The 20,345-nt window shown below is 40.6% G+C and overlaps 1 protein-coding gene across 4 annotated transcripts; it reads left to right on the top strand.

The window, feature by feature from the left end:
* The first annotated feature begins 15,379 nt into the window (after positions 1 to 15,379).
* Positions 15,380 to 18,670, top strand: LOC121246254 (probable inactive purple acid phosphatase 29). Of its 4 annotated transcripts, none has more exons than XM_041144359.1 (4): positions 15,380 to 15,858; positions 16,419 to 16,813; positions 16,976 to 17,426; positions 18,371 to 18,670. In XM_041144359.1, the coding sequence occupies exons 1-4, from the start codon at positions 15,570 to 15,572 to the stop codon at positions 18,403 to 18,405; spliced, it is 1,170 nt and encodes a 389-aa protein (XP_041000293.1). In that variant the 5' UTR covers positions 15,380 to 15,569; the 3' UTR covers positions 18,406 to 18,670. The 4 variants fall into 4 exon arrangements, with proteins under 4 accessions (XP_041000293.1, XP_041000292.1, XP_041000291.1 ...); XM_041144358.1 differs by lacking the exon at positions 18,371 to 18,670 and adding an exon at positions 17,784 to 17,963; XM_041144357.1 differs by lacking the exon at positions 18,371 to 18,670 and adding an exon at positions 17,760 to 17,963.
* The last annotated feature ends 1,675 nt before the right edge of the window (positions 18,671 to 20,345 follow it).

Here is a 20,345-nt window from a genome sequence, read left to right as displayed (position 1 = left end):
TAAGGTCCCATGTCCATGGACTTAGCACCGACCCCATGTCCAACTAAGTAGAGTCTATACACTAGCAAGAAACGGGTCCTTTGAATCGATAAGCCGAGTCCTCACACTGGCAAAAAGACAGCTTCTTTGACTCGTTAGGGGGTAAGGTCCCAAGTCTCCGGACTTGGCATCGACCCCTCGTCTAATTAAGTCAAGTCCTTACACTGGCAAGAAGATGGGTCCCTTGACTCACTGAGGGATAAGGCCCCAAGACTCAAGATTGGTCCCAACTCTACGTCCAACAAAGTCGAGTCCTTACAGTCACAAGAAGAATGGTCCCTTGACTCGCCAAGCAGAGTACACTCGCAAAAGGATGAGTCCCTTGACTCGATAAGCCAAGTTCTCACACTCGCAAGAAGACGGGTTCTTTGATTCTCTGCGGGGTAAGGTCCCAAGTCTCAAGATTTGGTCCATATCCCCCGTCCAGCAAAGCCAAGTCCTTACACTCACAAGAAGATGGGTTTTTTGACTCACTATGGGGTAAGGCCCCAAATCTCAGGATTTGGTCCAAACCCCTCATCCAGCAAAGTTGAGTCCTTACAATCACAAGAAGACATGTCCCTTGACTCACTAAGTCGAGTACACTCGTAAGAAGATGGGTTCCTTGACTCGTTGCGAGGTAAGGTCCCAAGTCCCTAGACTTCGCACCGACCTCCCGTCCAACTAAGCCGAGTCCTCATACTTGCAAGAAGATGGGTCTCTTGACTCGCTGCAGGGTAAGGTCCCAAGTCCCCGGACTTAGCACCGACGCCCCGTCCAACTAAGTCGAGTCTTTACAGTCACAAAAAGACAGGTCCCTTGACTCGTTAATCCGAGTACACTCACAAGAAGATGGGTCTCTTGACTTGCTAAGTCGAGTACACTCGCAAGAATATGAGTCCCTTGACTCGACAAGTCGAGGTTTAACACTCGTAAAAAGATGAGTCCCTTGACTCACTGCGGGGTAAGGCCCCAAGTCTCAGGATTTGGTTCCGATCCCCCGTCCAACAAAGTTGATTCCTTACACTCGCAGGAAGATGGGTCCCTTGACTCGATAAGCCGAGTCCTCACACTCTCAAGAAGATGGGCCCCTTAACTCGATAAGCAGAGTCCTCACACTCACAAGAAGACGGGTTCCCCCTGCCCAAATAAGTTGAGCCCTCATTAGAACCGCACAAAAAAAAAAAAAAAAATGGTGGAGAGAAAAAGGAAAACAAAAGAATACAATAGTTGCGAGAAACAAGTCTTCATTTGATTCATCAAAACATACATGGTTACAAGAAAAACCCGAGGAGTGCTATACAAAGTACTACAAAAGAGGGGGGGGGGGGGGGGAGGAGAGCCCATCACTAGGATGAAGGAGGCAGAGGAGAGCCCGAGGGGAGCGGAGGAAACCCTGGCTTCCCGAAGTTTTTAACGAAAGCTTGCACCTCGAAACTTGGAGGAAGGAAGGACAAAGACAAGGTGTGCAAATCCAGCTCGGGGTTATGCAACAGGTGTAGGTGCATCCTCTTAAGGCCATCCTGATAGCCGTATGACCAGGCCGTGTCCTAGACAGCGTTTGCATTCGTGATTCGAGATTGGAACTCCTCAGAAAATTTGGTGACGTCCTCCAGACGAGACCTCAGCTCGACAATCTCCATGTTCCGAGATAGGAGGTTAATGTTCTTTTGGATCCCCGATTGCGAAAGCTCATCGATGCGTGACTTCGCCTGTAACAGTTGCTCTCTTAAGTGTTGGGCCTCTTGAGATTGCCTAAAATGCCTGAACAGCAGCCATGAAAGCTGTTCGACGGCTAGGGCCCGACCTCGTCTGGATTCCTCTAGCTCTCTTTGGGCAGAGTCTATCTCCTCCCTGGACTCTCGCAGTTCCTTCTGAACTTACTCCAACTACTCCTGAGCGGCTTCCAGCTCTGCTTCCCTGGTGACCAAATTCCGTTCAGAAGCAATGCGAGCCTCTTCGAGTCGCTTCTTCGCCAACGTCAACTAAAGATGTCCCGGTCGGCCTCGCGCAATAAACCCATGAGAGTCTTGTTCTTCTCTTTGCACCTCATAGCAACCATCTTCAGGTGCTAGTTTTGTTCTTTCACATACATCACCTCGTTAATCAGCTCCTTCCACTTGGTCTTAAGGTCTTTTATTCTTCGAGCCGCCTGCTTTAGCTTGAAATACCCAAAGCGCCCCAAGGTCCCGAGCTCCCAGTCAGCTTCTCCATCTCTCTAGTTCCTCCCCAATCGTCATGGCCAACTTGTCTGCAACCTACAAAAAAAAATAATAATAATACAAGTAAAAGGCGAGGGACGGGAAAAAGGCTTGGGAGAGTATGCCAAACGAAGGAAGAGCATACCTGGGTGAAAAGGGGTCACGACATTTGGCCTAAGTGCTTGGTGGCATCGGCACAAGCCTTGTCCAGAGTCAAGGTTGGGGCTTGCGTCCGCTCTGTCCCAGAGGAAGATGAAGGGCCAGCGACCACTAGCTGCCAAGAAAAATCTAGAAGGGATCAACAGGTCTCACCGCATGGCCTGGACGCCACAGGAGATAAAGCTTCAGAGTCATCATCGTCACTCAGATCTATGATGTTGGGAGGGTCGTGGGAATTTGGGCCGTAGTCGGTCCTGCTCGGCCCAGTAGACGAAGGAGGGGGAACAACCCCCACTATTGGAGAGGTAGGTCTGGCAGCCTCCACTGAGATCCAAACAGTAGCAGGAGCTTAGGGTCTCAACCCTTTGCCTTCCCCACCTTCTCCATTTCCTCTTCTTTATCTTTTTCTCCCTCATCTTCGAAGATGAATTATACCCTTATCCCCTCTCAGCTTGTGGCTCGGCAGGGGTTTGGCTTTACCTCCCATGGCCTGGGCTCCGGGGTCGTCTTGTCTTCATCGCCCTCAGCATCTCCATGACTTGTGTCCTAGGAAGGAGTTTGCTCTAGATCTCGGGGCCCGACCTCTGAGCCTGCCTGTGGTACCCCACAAGCCATCTCCTCCGAAGAGTGTCCTCGAAAGAAGTGAGGGGCTCGAACGAGCTAGGCCCATGAGGGAGGGGTGCACTAAAGAGTCAAAAAATGCCGCCTAAAGGTCACAGCCCTCCAATTCATCTGTAGAAGGAAGCAGCAGGTCTAGAAAGGATTCTGCGGGAGTTGGCCGAGGGATCATCGGAGTAGAGGGTCCGGCAGCAGAGCCTGAACCGCTAGGAAATGATGTTGTGCTCCCCCACATTGAAGGAACCAGAATCTCTGCACATGTGAACTCCCGGTCGCAAGGCATTTGGGAATGGCTTCCAGGTTTCTTGGCGTGACTGTAGGGAAGAGAAGAACCCCTAGCCCCACCACTTTGCTGAGGCGAATCGTGATGTAACTTTGGTCATTTTTCCTGACGACTAGAGGAACTCGAGGGGCACTTCCGGGCCTAGGAGAGGGGATATTACCCAAGAAATTTCTCCCGATAGCATACAAGCGATCGGTTGTGGACAGGTAATTGCGAATGTTCTTGTTCGAGAGGACCAAATCGGTCTACCACTCGTCAGGATGGGCTCGTACCCAAGTTGTCACCAACTCCAAGTAGGCATCCTCCCTCCAATTGAGGGTAAGTTCCAGGCTCTTTGCGCAAGGAGGGAATCCCCAACATGCCTGGATGGGATACTCCTTCTGAGCAGCCTCCCCCTCAAGTTACTCCCAGTCCGAGCCCGACACAAAGAAAAATTTCTGGAACCACTCCTTTATACATGAGTGGCGCTGCTTGAGTGAGGCGATCTCTGACCCGGAGATCGGGCTTGGAAACTGCAGATGCTTCTCGGCCGGTAGTTGAGGCGGTATATGTACAACAACTCTCGAGCCGTCAGATCGGGATATTTTTCAGGAGTCCTGCTAAGTACATCCAAAAGATGATACAGCTGGATATAAGGAGCTGCTACGCATTGGGTGGAGCTGAGCCGAGGCTAGCCCAAGATAATTTAGAGTCTCATAAACTAGATGGCAGAACGGAAGGCGGACACCATTGGCTAACATTAACTGGAAGAAAGCTAACCTCGTAGTGATACTGTCAAGACTCACCGCATGCTACCCCCTCCCCCCCTCCCCCCAAGGAATCTCCAAAAAAACAGAAGGAGGAATGTTGTACTTGGAGCAGAATGCCCTGAGGTCGCCACCAGAGAAGGAGGAAACTCAGCATTTCCAGCAGAAAAAGGGAGGAACGAGATCGGCCTTGGGTGCCATGACAGTAAAAGGGGCACAATAAGGAAAGGAGAAGAGAAGCGGGATGGCTTGGAACACGTTGGCTGGAAAAACAAAGGAGAGAAAAGCGCAACGACTGAAGAGAGAACGAGAGAAATGGTAGGAACACAATGGCTAGATAAGAAACACGATGGCTAGAGGAGAAAAAGAGTGGAACGATTGAGGCACAAAGAATAGTTGAAGGAATAAATGGAGGAAGAAGCAAGAAGGGAGCACCTTATATAGGAGAGGAAGGCTGGAGGGAGCATGGGAAATGAAGCAATATTGACAGAAATGACATCAGCAAATGACATGTGGCACCAACAACCAAAACAATGGCACACATGACAACTGTCGAGTCAGAAGAGTGGACGACAATGACCAATGAGGCCCAGAGTGTGAAGAAAGACGGCCAGCACGTCCAATTAATCGTCGGGAAACGGGACTATCGCAGAAACGAGGAAAAGCATTTATTGGATGAGCGAGTGGCCTCAGGAAGCCGAATCAGCAGGAACCGAATGAGTGGCCGCGAGAAACTTGAAGCGATGGAAGCCGAATGGGCGACACCATGATTAAAAGTGTTATGAATTCCTATCACATGCCTGTGAAAGGAATTCGAGGGGTACTGTAAGGGAGGGCCCATCCCAAAGGGCCCTGGCCCAAGGAGGTCAAGCTATGTAACCCCAGGCCTAAGGAGGAAAGCCAACCATGGGCTGAAAGGCCGAGCCAGAGGACCAGGTACCAAGTGCAAACCAACCTGGGAGGACCTTTCGATGCCGAGCTTGGATATGCCAAGGAGAACATCTTGGGACTCGGCAACCTATCGAGCCCTATCGTATGGCACCAAACGGGACACCCTAATGAAAGCGGACGACTGGGAGTGCCTGGTCGTGATTTTGTCAGACTCAAGGCATGTCACATTCACTGCGCATGTCAGAAGGCTCGGCATCAATGGTGTGTCCCTAGAGCATGTAGGATAGCTTGGCCACGACCTGACTCTTAATCCTAGCAGAAAGGCGACAGTGAGTCTGACCTAGCAGGACCTGACATGCCACGATCTCCCTCGGCCTCCTAAACCATAGACTGACACGCTGTTGCAGTAGGAAGTGAGTGGTAGCAAGACGGACTCAGGTACGACCTGACACGCCTCGATCTCCCTCGATAGTGGAGCCCGGATTAGGTATAAATAGCAGCCATCCCTTCCACGGGAGGCCACTCTTGAAACCCTTTACTATTCTCTAATCTTTTGAGCTTTCTCATCACTAGAGAATTATTCACTGACTTTGGCATCAAAGTGATCCAAGACGTCACCTGAGCCTCTTCATTCTCTTAGTTGCAGGTGGCATGGAGCTTGGTTATCTCGGTACTACTCGGGCTGCGAAACACGACATCAACAATAACTAAATGAAGTTTAAGGACGTAAGAAAGAAAATGCAAAAGCCTATTAAAGCAAAACCTATGTTAACCAATAAAAATTACAACAAGAAATAAAAATAAAAAAAATAAAAATTAAAAAAAAAACTCCTAAAACACAAGGAAATGACTGGACCAAATAGATAGGCCAACATTTACAATGATTTTTGTTTTTAAATTTCTACTCAAAGAATCGTGCATTCACAATGATAGTAAGATATGAACTTTTGAATCTAAGGACCCTATATTCACAATGATGGTATGATATTCAATATTGAGAATTTCAAAACTATTTAGAATGTTTATTGCTATTTTATTGGCATCGGTGTCTGATATATGAAAGCACCTTGGTGCTTCAAAAGTGCGGAAGAAAAATTTCAAACTTAAGGCGTTCGGTTTATACGTCTCGTCCCAAAATCATAGAGCTCTTATTTTAGAAATAATCAATTCTATGCCTAAAGATTTTTTTTTTTTAATCATATAAGGATATTCCATTTAAATCACCATTGATAATAAGTTTCAATCTGGATGCATCTAAATTACATTATGATTTTGTCACCCATCACATGAAATATAGAACTAAATAATATAGTAATAAATACGAATATATAATATTAATAAACATCAATATTATAAAAAAATAAACAATGGTATTAAATATTCATAAATCTAACAATTTTCTCTGGTAATTGTACCATGCAATCCAAAACCAGCCGTAAGGATCTTAATGGACAAAAACAATGATACAAAGAGAACAACGGCATTGTTTGTTTTCAGAAAACTTTTCAACTCATTTTTTCTTATCATTACAACTTTCTGAAATTCTAATACAAAATAAAATAAACAATTCAATATTTTCAAATCTCAAAATAAAAATAATATTAAAAAATATATTTTAATAATATTTTATTTAACTTTTTTACTTTAGTCTCAACTTATCTTATCTCATCTAATTTTTAAAAACAAATGAGGCCTAAGTAAGAGTAAATGCATGGAAGGCATAAGGTATATATTCCTATTTTCCTATTCCAAACCAAGGTAAGGGGAAAGTACGAGAATGACCACAATATAATTTTCTCTTTCTAAGAGGAAAATCAATTTTACTTTAAGAAACTGATATTCAGGTAAATTAAGAGCAATCTCTTTTTCTTGTTCAGATTAGGAAAATAATTTTTCCTCTTAAAAAAGATCAGAATCCCTGTTATTGCAACAATAGGGCAAATGCATGGGAAGCTGAGAGTTCTATCTAGAGTGTGTTAGAGTAGTTCCACATCGGTTTTAACCATTGTTTTAACAGAGTGAACATAGAGTGCCTTCTTTCCCTTGAGGAAGTGTGAGGTTCCAGTGCCTTTGTGGCCTTTGTGCTCGAAGGTTTACGTCTCACACTCTGTGGGCTTAGTTTTCTATTTCTATTACCAGTTTGGAGCTAGGACTTAATGGAGGCAGAGGATCTGGCAAAACGCTGGGAGAGACTACATCTATCAAAGGAAGAAAGTTTGCCGTTCCATGTAAGACATGATTCTTCAAAGGAGGACAAAAGGGGAAACCACTACATTGTTGGGAGGTCGTTGTCAGAGAAGGGCATTAACAGTGAAGCTTTCAGGGCCACCATGTCACAGGTTTGGAGGTTAGGAGGCTGGGTTAGATTTAAGGAATTGGGAGATCAGTGCTTTTTGATTGAGTTTCAGAACCTGGGAGATAAAGAGAAGGTTCTAAGTGGCCGTCCTTGGTTTTTCGATAGACACCTCTTCACGCTGATGGAAGTCGACGAAACAGTTTCCATTAACACAATACATTTCGCTTTTGAACCGTTCTGGGTTCAGCTCCACAATCTGCCACTAGGCACCATGACTGAAGAGTTCGAGGAACAGTTTGCAACTTCCATTGGTCATGTTATTAGGGTAGATACAGAAGCTGACAGACGTGCATGGGGAAGATGCATGCGAGTGAGGGTTGCGGTGAACATGCACAAACCATTGCTGAGAGGTAAATGGCTGATGTTGAATGAGAAACAACACTGGATTTCCTTCAAATACGAGAGATTGCAAAATTTCTGTTTTCAGTGTGGAGTACTTTTTCACAAGGGTAAGGATTGTGCCCGTTTAAGGCCTAAACAACCAACTGCTGAGGATCAACCACAATAGTTTGGCCCTTGGCTTCGAGGGCAGCCGAGGAACACCAACATTTTTGACAGCCGCAGATACGGTGGCTCCACCAACAGCAACCACCAACATGGGGAACAACAAGGTGGCAGGACCAGAGGTGACTCGAAGGAGGCAAAGGAAAAAGCGCAGGCTATCAATCAGCAGGATTCAACAGAAAGGCAGGTAAAGTTCCCCGCGGAAAAAGAGGAAAAGGAACTTAGAGGGACTAGAGGTCAACCGTCAACAGTAAGTACTGTTGGAAAAGGTGACTACTCTGGAACTTACCTTGGGTCCTCTCCCAAAGATCAGATCACAAGGACATCCCCAGACAACTTGGAATCAAGGCACGTGCAAGTGGTTTACACTACCGAAAGCAAAACTGGTTCCCAAGGAGTACGAGAGGCTATGATGGGTATGGAAATAGAGCCTGACCCAATGACTAATTTCGTGAATGAGGTGAAAGGTATTAGCACGGGACCAGTGTTTGGTGCTAAATTCAGCGAAGGACTAGATACAAATGATGTTGCACCAGCTGTGGGGCAGAGCGAACCTAAGGAAAGCGCTAGTAGGATCAGGGTGGTGATAGATAGCTTGTCTGTCAAAGATGTTACCAATGCACCTGCTATGCTGACTTTGAAGAACAACACACGAAAATGGAAGAGACTGGCGAGAGGGGGAGGCTTCCACATAGAAGGTAGTGAAGGAAAGCTTCTGGCGGACATCTCAAACCAGGTCTTGAGGACAACTTACAAGCGAGGCTGTAAAAGACGGTTACATGAACAGGACAATGGTGGTAAGAGAACAAAGAGGTATGTTGAGAACAAGGAGAATTACCATGGAGAGGTAGTGGCTGGTGTCCAGCCCTGCCTTCGCCAATGAGTACCTTAGTATGGAACTGCCGAGGGCTTGGGAACTCTCAGACAGTTAGGATCCTTAGGAGTTTAACTAAGGAAAAGTGGCCCAACCTAGTCTTTCTTGTGGAGACTAAGAGTAGGAAAAAGAGAATGGAGGAGGTGAGGAGGAGTTTAAAGATGGATGGGTGTTTTGCAGTGGATTGTGTGGGTTTGAGTGGGGGTATCGCCCTACTATGGAAGGAGGTGTGGCAAATCAACATAATAAACTACACGAGATGGCATATCAGTGCTCTGATTAAGGAAGGGGGCAATGGACCTACATGGCAATTTACAGGGTTTTATGGCCACCCTGACACTGCTAAAAGAAGTAGCAGCTGGCAATTACTGAAGATGCTAAAACCACCTAGTCCTATGGCGTGGCTGTGTGCAGGTGACTTCAACGAGATCCTTCATCAAAATGAAAAAGTGGGTGGAGCAAGTAGACCGTATAAGCAAATAGAGGCATTTAGGCTGGCAGTCGAAGCTTGTGGACTTAATGATATCTATTCTCAAGGGCAACGGTTCACATGGTCTAATAACAGGAGTGGAAGGGTGTTCACAAAAGAAAGGATAGATAGAGCCTTGGCAAACAAGGAATGGAATGAGGTGTTTGCGAAGGGTTCGTGCACTGCCCTCGCTGCAATAAGATCCGATCATTCTCCTCTTATCATTGAAAACTATAAAGGAGGTAATAGGAGGAAAATAGGAGGGAGGTGCTTTAGGTACGAGGTGGCCTGGGAAGTGAGAGAAGGTTGCATGGAGACAATAGCTAAGGCATGGAAGTCAGAACATGAGCGAGGCTGTGATGCTAAAGTACTTAGACAGAAACTTGGAGCTTGTCAAAGGGACTTGATGGTTTGGAAACAGAAAAGCCAAAAGGATAGTCAAATGTCTACCTCAAAAGGGATGGCAACAATTGGTCACCTTCAAAGCACGGGTACAGGTGATCATCTCATACAAATGAGGAGTGCTCAGAATGAAGTGGAGGAATCTTTGGCAGAAAAGGACTTAAAGTGGAGACAAGGGCAAAGCAACATTGGCTCAAACATGGGGACTTGAACACTCAATATTTCCACATGCAGGCCAATCAAAGAAGAAAAACCAATGCAATCCAATCTGTGGAGGATGCACGGGGGAGAGTTGTCACTGAGCAGGCAGATGTCGGGGTCGTGTTCACAGGTTACTTCTCATCCCTTTTCACTACTTCTCACCCCTCTAACTTTGAGGATTGTCTAATGGCTATGGACACCAAGTTGACCGTGGAGATGAAAGGATAGCTGATGACCCCTTTCACTCGAGAGGACATTAGAGCCGCAGTATTCCAGATGAATCCTCTAGGATCCCCTGGTCTGGATGGATTCCCAGCCCATTTCTACCAAAAGAATTGGGAAGTGGTTGGAGAGGATGTGTGCAACTTCGCTCTCCAGGTGCTCAACCAAGGTGGATCACTTGCTGAGATAAACGATACCTTTATTGTCTTGATTCCCAAAGTTAAAAGTCCAAAGAAAGTAGCTGATTACAGGCCCATCAGCCTGTGTAATGTGTTGTATAAAATCATCTCCAAAACCCTTGCTAATAGGCTAAAATGCATCCTGCCCAAGCTTATCTCCCCAAATCAGAGTGCCTTCGTGCCTGGCAGGCTTACTTCTGATAATACATTAGTGTCCTACTCAATTCTCATTAATGGGGAGGCCTAACAGAATTTCGGATCTTCAAGGGGGCTTAGACAAGGTGACCCCTTGTCCCCCTACTTGTGTATAATATGTGTGGAAGCCTTGTCCTCCCTTCTAAATAGAGCTGAGATCTCGAGTAGATTGACTCCTGCGCCAATAGGACGAGGATCTGTCAATGTGAATCATCTTTTTTTTGTTGACAACAGCCTTTTATTTTGCCAAGCAACTCCTGTGGAACTTATTTGCATTTTAAAAATCCTTGGTCAATATGAGAAGGCATCGGGCCAGGTTTTAAACAAAGACAAGTCCTCCATCTTTTTTAGCAAGAACACAGACCAGGTTAATCAACAACAGCTTTTGCAGTTGGCAGGTGTTCAATCTTCTGGAAATTTTGAAAGGTACCTAGGAATACCTGCTATGGTGGGTAGAACCAAGGTAGCAACATTCCATGCTCTTATTGATAGAACCTGGGCTTGTGTAGCTAACTGGAAAACCAAACAACTTTCGGCTGCAGGGAAAGAAGTCTTATTAAAAGCAGTCCTCCAAGCAATACCTGCCTACACTATGGGGATGTTCTTGCTACCAGTGTCCATTACTAGTAAACTGAATCAAATGCTGAGGAAATTTTGGTGGGGCTTTGATGAGCACACTTCAAAGATTCAATGGGTTAACTGGGAAAAACTCAGTTTCAGCAAGGAGGCAGGTGGGTTGGGCTTCAGGGATTTGAGGATCTTCAATTTAGCTTTCCTCTCAAAGCAAGGTTGGAGGATCTTACAAAACCCATCGTCTCTGGTGGCCAGGGTCCTCAAACATAAGTATTTTAATAATAATGGGTTTCTAGAAGCACAATTGGGGTCAAGGCCGTCCTTTGCATGGAGGGGCATCCATGTAGGAATTAAACTGCTAAAAAAGGGTCTTTTGTAGAGGATAGGCAACGGCAATAATGTGAACATTTGGAAGGACAAATGGTTACCATCCTCTCCTGATTTCAAGGTAAGGTCCACCCGAGATGAAGAATGCTGGTGTGAAAGAGAGGCCTAAGACCACCCAACACTAATATCAAAGCTCAGTTTTACTAACAGTCTTAGGCTCAACAGTTCGCAGGAGAAACGATTTGTCACTGTTCTAACCCAAGGTCTGATTTGTGAGGGATAAATTGTTGGGGTTGTTCCACATCTGTTGTGGAAGAGTCTAGTGGTTAGTTTATAAGTATGAGAGAAAGCCTCACCTCTTGAGCTAGCTTTTAAGGTTGAGATAGGTATAAGACCACCCAACAGAGTGGTTCGAAAATGGAGCATTGCAGAAGACAACTTGCTGACTTTGATTGAAAAAATGATGCAGAAGTTGACTAAGAAGGAAATGGAGGAGATGGCTATGATTATGAGGGGATTATGGCTCAGAAGAAATCATTTTGTTTTTGAAAATGTTTTCAAAAGCCCCGGATAGGTGGTCAAGACAGCAAGGGATGAAATAAGGGATTTTTAGGTAGTTCAAAATATGAATTTAAATAAGGTATTAGGTAATCCTGTAGATAAGCAAAGAAGGTGGAAGGTTTCAAGTGAGGGCTTTGTAAAGGTTAATTGGGATGTAGCTATCAACTTGAATCTAAGAATGATGGGGATAGGAATAATTATAAGGGATGAAAGGGGAGAAGTGCTAACAGCCTGCAGTGATCAGAAGAAGTATGTGCAACAACCAGCTACAGCAGAATGTATGGCCCTCCGGAAAGCTATGGAATTGGGCAGAGATCTTGGCTTCAATAGGGTGATTTTCGAAGGTGATGCATATACTATTGTGAAGGCTGTAAATGAGGAGAGTGAAGACTTCCCAACTTATGGGAGTATAGTTCAAGATGCGAAACAGATGCTGCAACAATACAGAAACTGGAAAGTGCAATTTGTCAATAGGAACTCGAATGAAGTGGCTCACATTTTAGCCAAGATGGCTATTAGTTTAGAGACTGAGAAAGTTTGGATGGAAGATATACCAAGTTGTATTTCAGAAAGTATAGAAAAGGATAAGAAATGTATGAACAATGTTGATTAATGATTAATACAAATTGTTTAGATTCAAAAAATAAAAAATAAAAACACAGAGTGGTTCGATGAAATCTTAAAACAAACAAAACATTAAATACTTATTTGTGATTGAATTTATGTTCTTATACAAAGCATGTATAAAAAATTTAGTAGAAGAACACTAGTACAAATGAAATTTGTGATTTTTAAGTTTAAGTTTAGATATAAAAATATCAATTTTACTATTTGAGCTCAATAATTCTTCAATAAAGAAAATCTATTAACCTCATAATGAACTCAAAGAATAATGTCCGAGATCGGTACAATTAACAAGTAAAAATAAAAACAATATATCTCGATTATATATAGGAAAAAAAAAATCAGAAATCAATTAAAGGGAAACTTTTAATATTCACAACTATCTAAATTCAAGTGTTTTTTTTTTTAATTAAAAAGTACATAATGTATAAAAATTATAATTATATTCACATAGAACATGAAAATATTCTAATTTTTTTTTTATCTTTTAATTAAAAAAAACCTAAAAAAGTATATTATAACCCTTTTAATTAATAATTTTTCCTTTTCTTTAATCTTCATGCCAATTGGGTTAAGGAAAATATTACATACTGTACTTTTATTTCGTTCTCGTCGGTAACTTTATATATCAACATTAATTCTTTCAAAAAAATTATGTAAAAGTAATATTCACAAAGTGTAATAAAAGTAGGAAAAGTCATGTGTAGCGTTGTTCTTCTTAAATTTTGTTTTCTCCATCGTCCTTGTGGGTGGCACAAGATTATTAGGACCTATTTGGAATTGTACTGAGATTAATTCAGTTTAGTCTAATTTTAAGTTGAGTCTAATATTTAATTTTTAAATTACTAAACTCAAAACTTCTTTACACGTGAGATTCATAATCTTTTTAACACAACATCTCTTTACACGTGGGACTCACAACATTTTTCATTTTCTTATAAATACATCTAAACTCATTTTAAAATATAAATATTTCTAAACTCATCTTAGTTGGATCTCACAAAACTTATTCTATTATCTCAACTTATTATTATTTATAAAAATTTTAACTCATCTCAACTCAATTCGAAATCTATATGGGCCTTAATTACCTGGCAGATCTTTGCTTGGACTGGTCCATGCATGTTGGAAAGTGAGCTTGGTTTTATTTATGGAAAATGTAGTAGTCACCGATACAACGTCTTGAGGTTTTTTACCGATTTACATTTTGTTTTTTAAATAACTATTTTTTTTTAATAATTTTATGATTTTTATTTTTATTTTTTAATTGTTTGAGGAGTTTAAAAAATGTTTGAAAAAAAGTATAAAAAACAAAATTTGACTTCTCGGTAAGAATCCTTGGTGAGGATGTCGATAATTATTGCAGTACTCTTTATTTAGACTACGTTTAGATGTTGAATTGAATTGAGTTGAGATGATAAAATATTATTAGAATATTATTATTATTATTATTATTATTATTATTTTAGAATTTAAAAAAATTGAATTGTTTATTATATTTTGTGTTGAAATTTAAAAAAATTGTAATGATGAGTTGAGATGGAATTTAAAGGAGGCCTTTTTATTTAATTTTTTTAGTTAATTTCTTAAATTGTTTTGCACCATCGGCCTTCTGATTTGTTGAATACGCTTACTCTTGCAATTATATGCCACTTTAATGAGTAAACCTAAATATAGGAACACACAAGTGAAAAGTGAAGCAGAAGGTCAATATGGGAACAATTAATTTAAGTAAATAATAATAAAAAAACCTATAAATCAAGGCACAAAATAATCGAAAACATCCAAGATCAGTCATTTTCTGAAGATAAAAACAAGAAATCTCATGATGAATTGATGTCAAATAGGTGCTCATTTTTTGTTGGTTTTGGTGCATTTTATTTTCAAAGATGCCTCAGTTTTGAATTGGATGATACGAACAACGTGGAGAAGGAGGAGAGATTGATCTTCTCCATCGTCCTTATCTGATTGGTAAGGTCATTAAAGTTGTGTTTAGATATTGAATTGATCTCAATTGAATTGAATTTTTTATAAATAATAGTGAGTTGAATAGCAAATAGAGTTATGTAAAGCTTATCTAAACTGAGTTTAAATTGTATTTGAATATTAAGATGAATTTAATATTTTTTTATAAAAAATTGACAAAATTGTAAGTCTTACGTATAAAGATATTTTAAATTAAAAAAATTATGAATCCTATGTATAAGAAGATTTTAAATTTAAATGAATTTAATAATTTAAAAATTAAGTACTCAATTTAAAATTTAAAAAAATTCAATTGAACTTGGGAACGAAACTCAGCATAACTGGTCTCCACTCGGAGTTGGATTTGTCGATGTTGGAAATGACGCGTGGTTTCCTTCCCTCAATCTTTTCATGTCCAGAGGAGAGGGTCCTTTCATTTATTTAATTTGTTAGATTCCTTTTTAATTTTCGCCATCCTAGTTCCTCCTACTTTATTAGGTGAAACCATTACTCTTGCATTTATACACCACTTAAATGTTAGAAGACGTATGTATGTACACCCACAGGAACAAACGAGCAAAAGGTCAAGAAAAGGAACCAATAAATTTAATCAAAATGCCTTGGTGATATTACTTTACTGTTGTTTATTATTTTTTTTATTATTTACAAAATATTTGAAAATACTTCACTACTTAAAATTCAACCTTTTGAGTTACAAAATAAAACATCCAGGAGAGGTCATTTTCTGAAGATAAAAACAAGAAATCCCAGAATTATAATAATTGATTGATTTTTTGATTTATTTTTGGAGTATGATCTTGAGGGTAAGCGAATGGCAGTGATCTTGTGGGCTATTTTTTCTGAGAAATATATTACTGTACAAATTAGCTAACTAAAATAAAGAAGATAAAAGATGCGAGGGAGATAAGGGCCTCCTAGGAGTAGGATATTCCTTATTCTTCTTTCATTATTTCTTTTTGGGTTTTTTTGGTTGGTTTTGGGCGCATTTAGGATGAGATGATTCATGAACAACGCGGAGGGGGAGAGATCGTCGGTCAACCATCTTCAACTATAAAATCAGTGCAGCGAAAGTGAGCTTCACATGCAATAAATGCTGGTAACGAAGGGGCGAAGTGGGCAGTGAGAGGAGTGTTTTGAAACAGAACTCCTGTCGTTAGGGAACAGCCGTAGCTGTAACGAAATGAAGAGACCATTGATACTGATCGTGCTTCTTCTTTCTCTCTATTTGCTTCCCATCTGGGGCTTTGCTGCGAAACAACAGCAGCAGCAGCAGCCGCAACAGCTGCGGTTTGGGAAAGATGGGGAGTTTAAGATACTGCAGGTGGCCGATATGCATTATGGGGACGGCAAAACCACACCTTGCGAGGACGTGCTTCCCAGCGAGTTCCCCACTTGCTCTGACCTTAATACCACAGCCTTTATCCAGCGGATGATCCTCGCCGAGAAGCCCAATTTCATCGTTTTCACCGGTAATTTTCTTTTCTTTAAGCTTTGGTTTCCCCTTGATTTTCTTTCAACTTCTGGATTTTTCGAATCCTTCCCTTGTTGTCAATCTACCGAGACCATACTTCTCAATTTCTCTGATTCGTAATCTTTCTAGAAATTCCTAATTTTCTTTCTATTTCTGAGTATTGTAGAAATACCTTCTAAATTGTGCCACAATGTTTTACCTATTGAAAGTTGCTTCCGATCGCACAATTGCCGGGGTGATTCATTACTAGTAACCAATTGGGCTATTTGAGAAGCAACCCGGAATTTGTTTCATCCAACTGCTCTAATTTGCTCATTTACTTTTTGGATAAGTAAGCTTGCTCTTTTACTTTGGAACATGAGAACATAACAATACAAAACTCATTCTTATGCTTGCGTAAGTTCTTCATTAAACAAACAAAACAATGTTATGGCATCATTGGCTAATCTAAGCATATATCCTTTTCGCTTCCCAGTTCACCACATGAAACTTTCTTGAGCTTGTTAAGCCTGGTTATGGATCCAACTCAGCCAGTGCAATTAAAACATCTTGCTACAGGGGACAACATCTTTGGGTTTGACGCAACGGATCCAGCCAAGTCTTTGAATGCTGCCTTTGCACCAGCAATCTCATCCAAAATCCCATGGGCTGCTGTTTTGGGGAACCATGATCAGGAATCCACCCTCTCAAGGGAAGGTGTGATGAAACATATAGTTGGCTTGAAGAACACACTGTCTCAAGTCAATCCCGTGGAAGCGCATGTTATTGACGGTTTTGGGAACTATAACCTCCAAGTTGGTGGGGTTGAGGGCTCTAGTTTTGAGAACAAGTCCGTTCTCAACCTGTATTTCCTTGACAGTGGAGATTACTCCACGGTCTCATCAATCCTTGGCTATGGTTGGATCAAACCCTCTCAGCAACTTTGGTTTGAACGCACTTCCAAAAAGCTTCAGGTACTGACCTCACTTTATATTCAGTTGGAAGAGTATGAAATCATAAGAAACCTGTAATAATCAGCAGCAGATCAAGCAACTGTGGTATCCACTAATCATGCCTAGATCTTTCAATTTCTGACATATGACAATCTGTTTATTAAGCATTTAATTTCATTGCAGAGGGCATATATGGACAAGCCTGAGGCTCAGAAAGGACCTGCTCCCGGGCTTGTGTACTTTCACATCCCATTGCCGGAATTTGCAAGTTTCGACTCGACAAACATCACTGGTGTGAAACAGGAAGGCATCAGCTCTGCTTCTGTGAACTCTGGCTTCTTCACGACCATGCTAGCTGCTGGAGATGTGAAGGCAGTTTTCACTGGCCACGATCATCTCAATGATTTCTGTGGCCAGCTGACTGGTATACAGCTGTGTTATGCTGGGGGATTTGGATACCATGCTTATGGGAAGGCTGGATGGGCAAGGAGAGCAAGGGTGGTGGTAGCAAACTTGGAGAAAACAGAAAAGGGCGTTTGGGGAGCAGTAAAGTCAATCAAAACATGGAAGCGCCTTGATGATGCGCATCTGACTCCTATTGACGGACACGTCCTTTGGAGCAAGACTTCTGCTGGTAAGGTTTCATAAAGTTCCTTAAGATGCTTTTTGCTCCATGGTTTTCTTAGCTTACCTTCAAGATATAGACAAAGCATTCATAGGAAATCCATGTCGTGCTATTTAAGTCATCTATGATTCTATATATTGTGAGACTAACTGGACATATAATGAGAATGTGCTTCCTCTTATGCTTCAAAAGAGTAGCATAACATGTGTTGAATCGGCAACTGTTAAAACCGTTTTGCATACATAGATCGTTACCTTGATATCAAACACTACCTCCACTGTCTTTTATGGTAATGATAGCAAGCACTACTTCTATGGTCTTATATGTTGATTATGTCCACAGAATCCCTGAATGTACAATGTACAGGAAACTTTGCCGAGCATCAGCTTCATAGTTCATCTTGATGAATCATCCCATATTCTAGGACGTTTATTTTCAAAAAGCTCTGCAGATGTATAAGTTAGAACTGTTGGCTGCAATGACTTGCAACCTGAATTCAAACTTTGACATTTTTTTTTGGTAATATTATGGTATTGGAAGTGTGCAGTGTGTAGAGTTGAAACCTTTACTATGCTTATACCAAAACATATTACTCATGCTTTCATTTCTCTAAGGTGGTAGAAACCTAAGATCAACTCCCCTTGTCGGCTTGAAGTCCATCCTTGCCAATGCCCTTTGTCCATCTTGAAGTTCAAGATGGAACACCACAAGTCAAATCTCCTTTTTTCTTTTATACGTTATTTATTGTCTTAGTGGACAAGATCTTGGCAACCGTCTTGCTCATTGAAAAGAAGAAGAAGAAAACAGATTGGCCACCTTAGGTTGCTGTGTACTGAAATTTATCTTTTTGTACGAGTTAAAATGTACTTGTTAAATGGGCATACATGCATCACTGTTTTCCATTACTTGTCACCTACTTTCCTCATTTTCTTATCCTATTTTGCTCTCGACAGGTAGCCGTAGAAAAAAACATATTGGTGGCCCTTGAGTAACTGGCATATGAAAAACTATATTTATATAGTTCATAGCAAACTTGGCCTTAAGGAGGAAGGCTTTGGAAATGCTTTTATGGGAACAATCTCATTTGAGGAAAGCTTTGGAAATTGTTTTGAGGGAACAATCTCATTTGTTGAACGATAAATATATCTAATGATTTTGTCTGGCAATGAATTGACAAGTATTGAAACTATAGGAGGTGATGTAAAGGAGCCTGGAATAATGATGTTATGAAGGAAGTTGAGTGATTGAGGTAATTGTATGCCATATAATTTGTGTTTAAATATTTGGTGAGCTTGAGGAGTTTATGAATCAAGACCAAGCCTCAAGTAGGACTGTTTATCCGGGTTCCAGCCCGAGAACCCGGGTATACCCGGACCGGAACCCGGGTTTCGAACCCGGGCCAGAACCTGGAACTTTTTTTTTTTTTTTTTGAATGTTTTAATGTTTGAATGCTTTTTGTTATTGGTGGCCCTCAAGGAAGAAGAAACCTGATCACAGCTCTTCCATATCCCCTTTTATTACACTTGAGGGTAGATTTTGCGACGAAAAGCCTATCCTTTAAAACGGATTTCAAACCATGAGATAGCCAACAAATCTACACTTTTACAAGGATTTCGATCATGGAAATGGCAGTCTAATTTGGGTCAAATTGGTTGAGTCCAGAGATGAAAGAGTAGATGATAGTGATCTATTTTTTTGGGATTTACAACTTTTTAAAATAAAATAGAACTTGTATTTTATAAAAAGAATATAAAATATGTATACCTACAAGCCAATCAAATTTGAGATTTTAAGAAACACAGGTTTGAAATTAACTCACAATATTTAAGATGTATAAATCTGATTGTATTATATAAATGATCGAAAAAAATAATTCAATAAGATTGAAATTTATTTGAGAAATATAAGAGACACAAATAATAAAAAATTGTTCAATACTATACAACAGACCAACCTTTGTTTCTATATATAAAGTAAATTAGATTGTAGGTTAAATACATTGGAACCTTTTTTGCGATTCACTAGGCATTAGTAAAATCTTCTACATTGGACTGGCCAAACCACTTAAAAGCTCAACATATGAGCTACAGTAAATTAAGCTCCCTAGTCATCTTCGGCTAGATGCTATTTACTCACCAAAGTAATATTTTAATCATTTCCAACAACTATTATATTATCTAATCATTTCAATTTTGATAAATAGTTTGTTATTTTCTACCTTATTCTATTTCATTAATAATAATTAAACTATGAAATTAAAATTAAATTATTAATTAATATTTGATTCTATTTTCTACCTTATTTTAAGTAAAAATTTTAAATTATTAATTAATATATGAAGTGTATTTGCAAAATATTACAATTTGTTTTTGTAAAATATTATTAAAATATATAATATTATATTATTATTTTGACTTTAAGATGACTAGTGTAATGTGGATTTACCTAGCCAAAGGTTAATACTATAGCTAAAACTTGAAATTCTAGCCAATTTGGACTTGGCAACATTGTCAATGCTCTTTTTTTTTTTTTTTTTTTTTTTTTGGTTAGGAAATATACTTCATTTCATTCATGAAGGAAGTTACAACTATGATTAGTCAATATAGAAAAAAACTCTAAATACAAGCCAAACTACACATCTGTTGTACACCTCCCCGCATCCAAATTGTTTTGCAACGGATATTGTCTAAACTTCTAAAAACTTTCATAAGAGAGTATCACTCTCTGTATAAAATAAAGATAAAACACATTCCTACCTCCAAAGGAGGAAAATGTATCCCAACCACTCCCATCCTCCACAGGAAGAGAGGTATTCCAACCTCCTCATCCTCCATAAGGGGAGGAGTATCCAACCATCCAGTTATGGACATAAGTCCAATAGCCTATTTCTTTTATTAAAAAGAGATAAACAAAATACAAACACCAAAT

This window comes from Juglans microcarpa x Juglans regia, chromosome 1S, assembly GCF_004785595.1.
Source record: "Juglans microcarpa x Juglans regia isolate MS1-56 chromosome 1S, Jm3101_v1.0, whole genome shotgun sequence".
In the NCBI taxonomy this organism is placed as follows: Eukaryota; Viridiplantae; Streptophyta; class Magnoliopsida; order Fagales; family Juglandaceae; genus Juglans; species Juglans microcarpa x Juglans regia.
Note: the sequence above shows the minus strand (reverse complement) of the source record. Positions and strands in the feature narration are given on the sequence as shown.

Bases quoted from the DNA above. Each gene is read 5' to 3' on its own strand.
- LOC121246254 (XM_041144357.1), top strand. From the start codon at position 15,570: ATGAAGAGACCATTGATACTGATCGTGCTTCTTCTTTCTCTCTATTTG. The intron at 15,859-16,418 runs GTAATTTTCTTT...ATCTTGCTACAG, and splicing joins CAATTTCATCGTTTTCACCG to GGGACAACATCTTTGGGTTT. The intron at 16,814-16,975 runs GTACTGACCTCA...ATTTCATTGCAG, and splicing joins GCACTTCCAAAAAGCTTCAG to AGGGCATATATGGACAAGCC.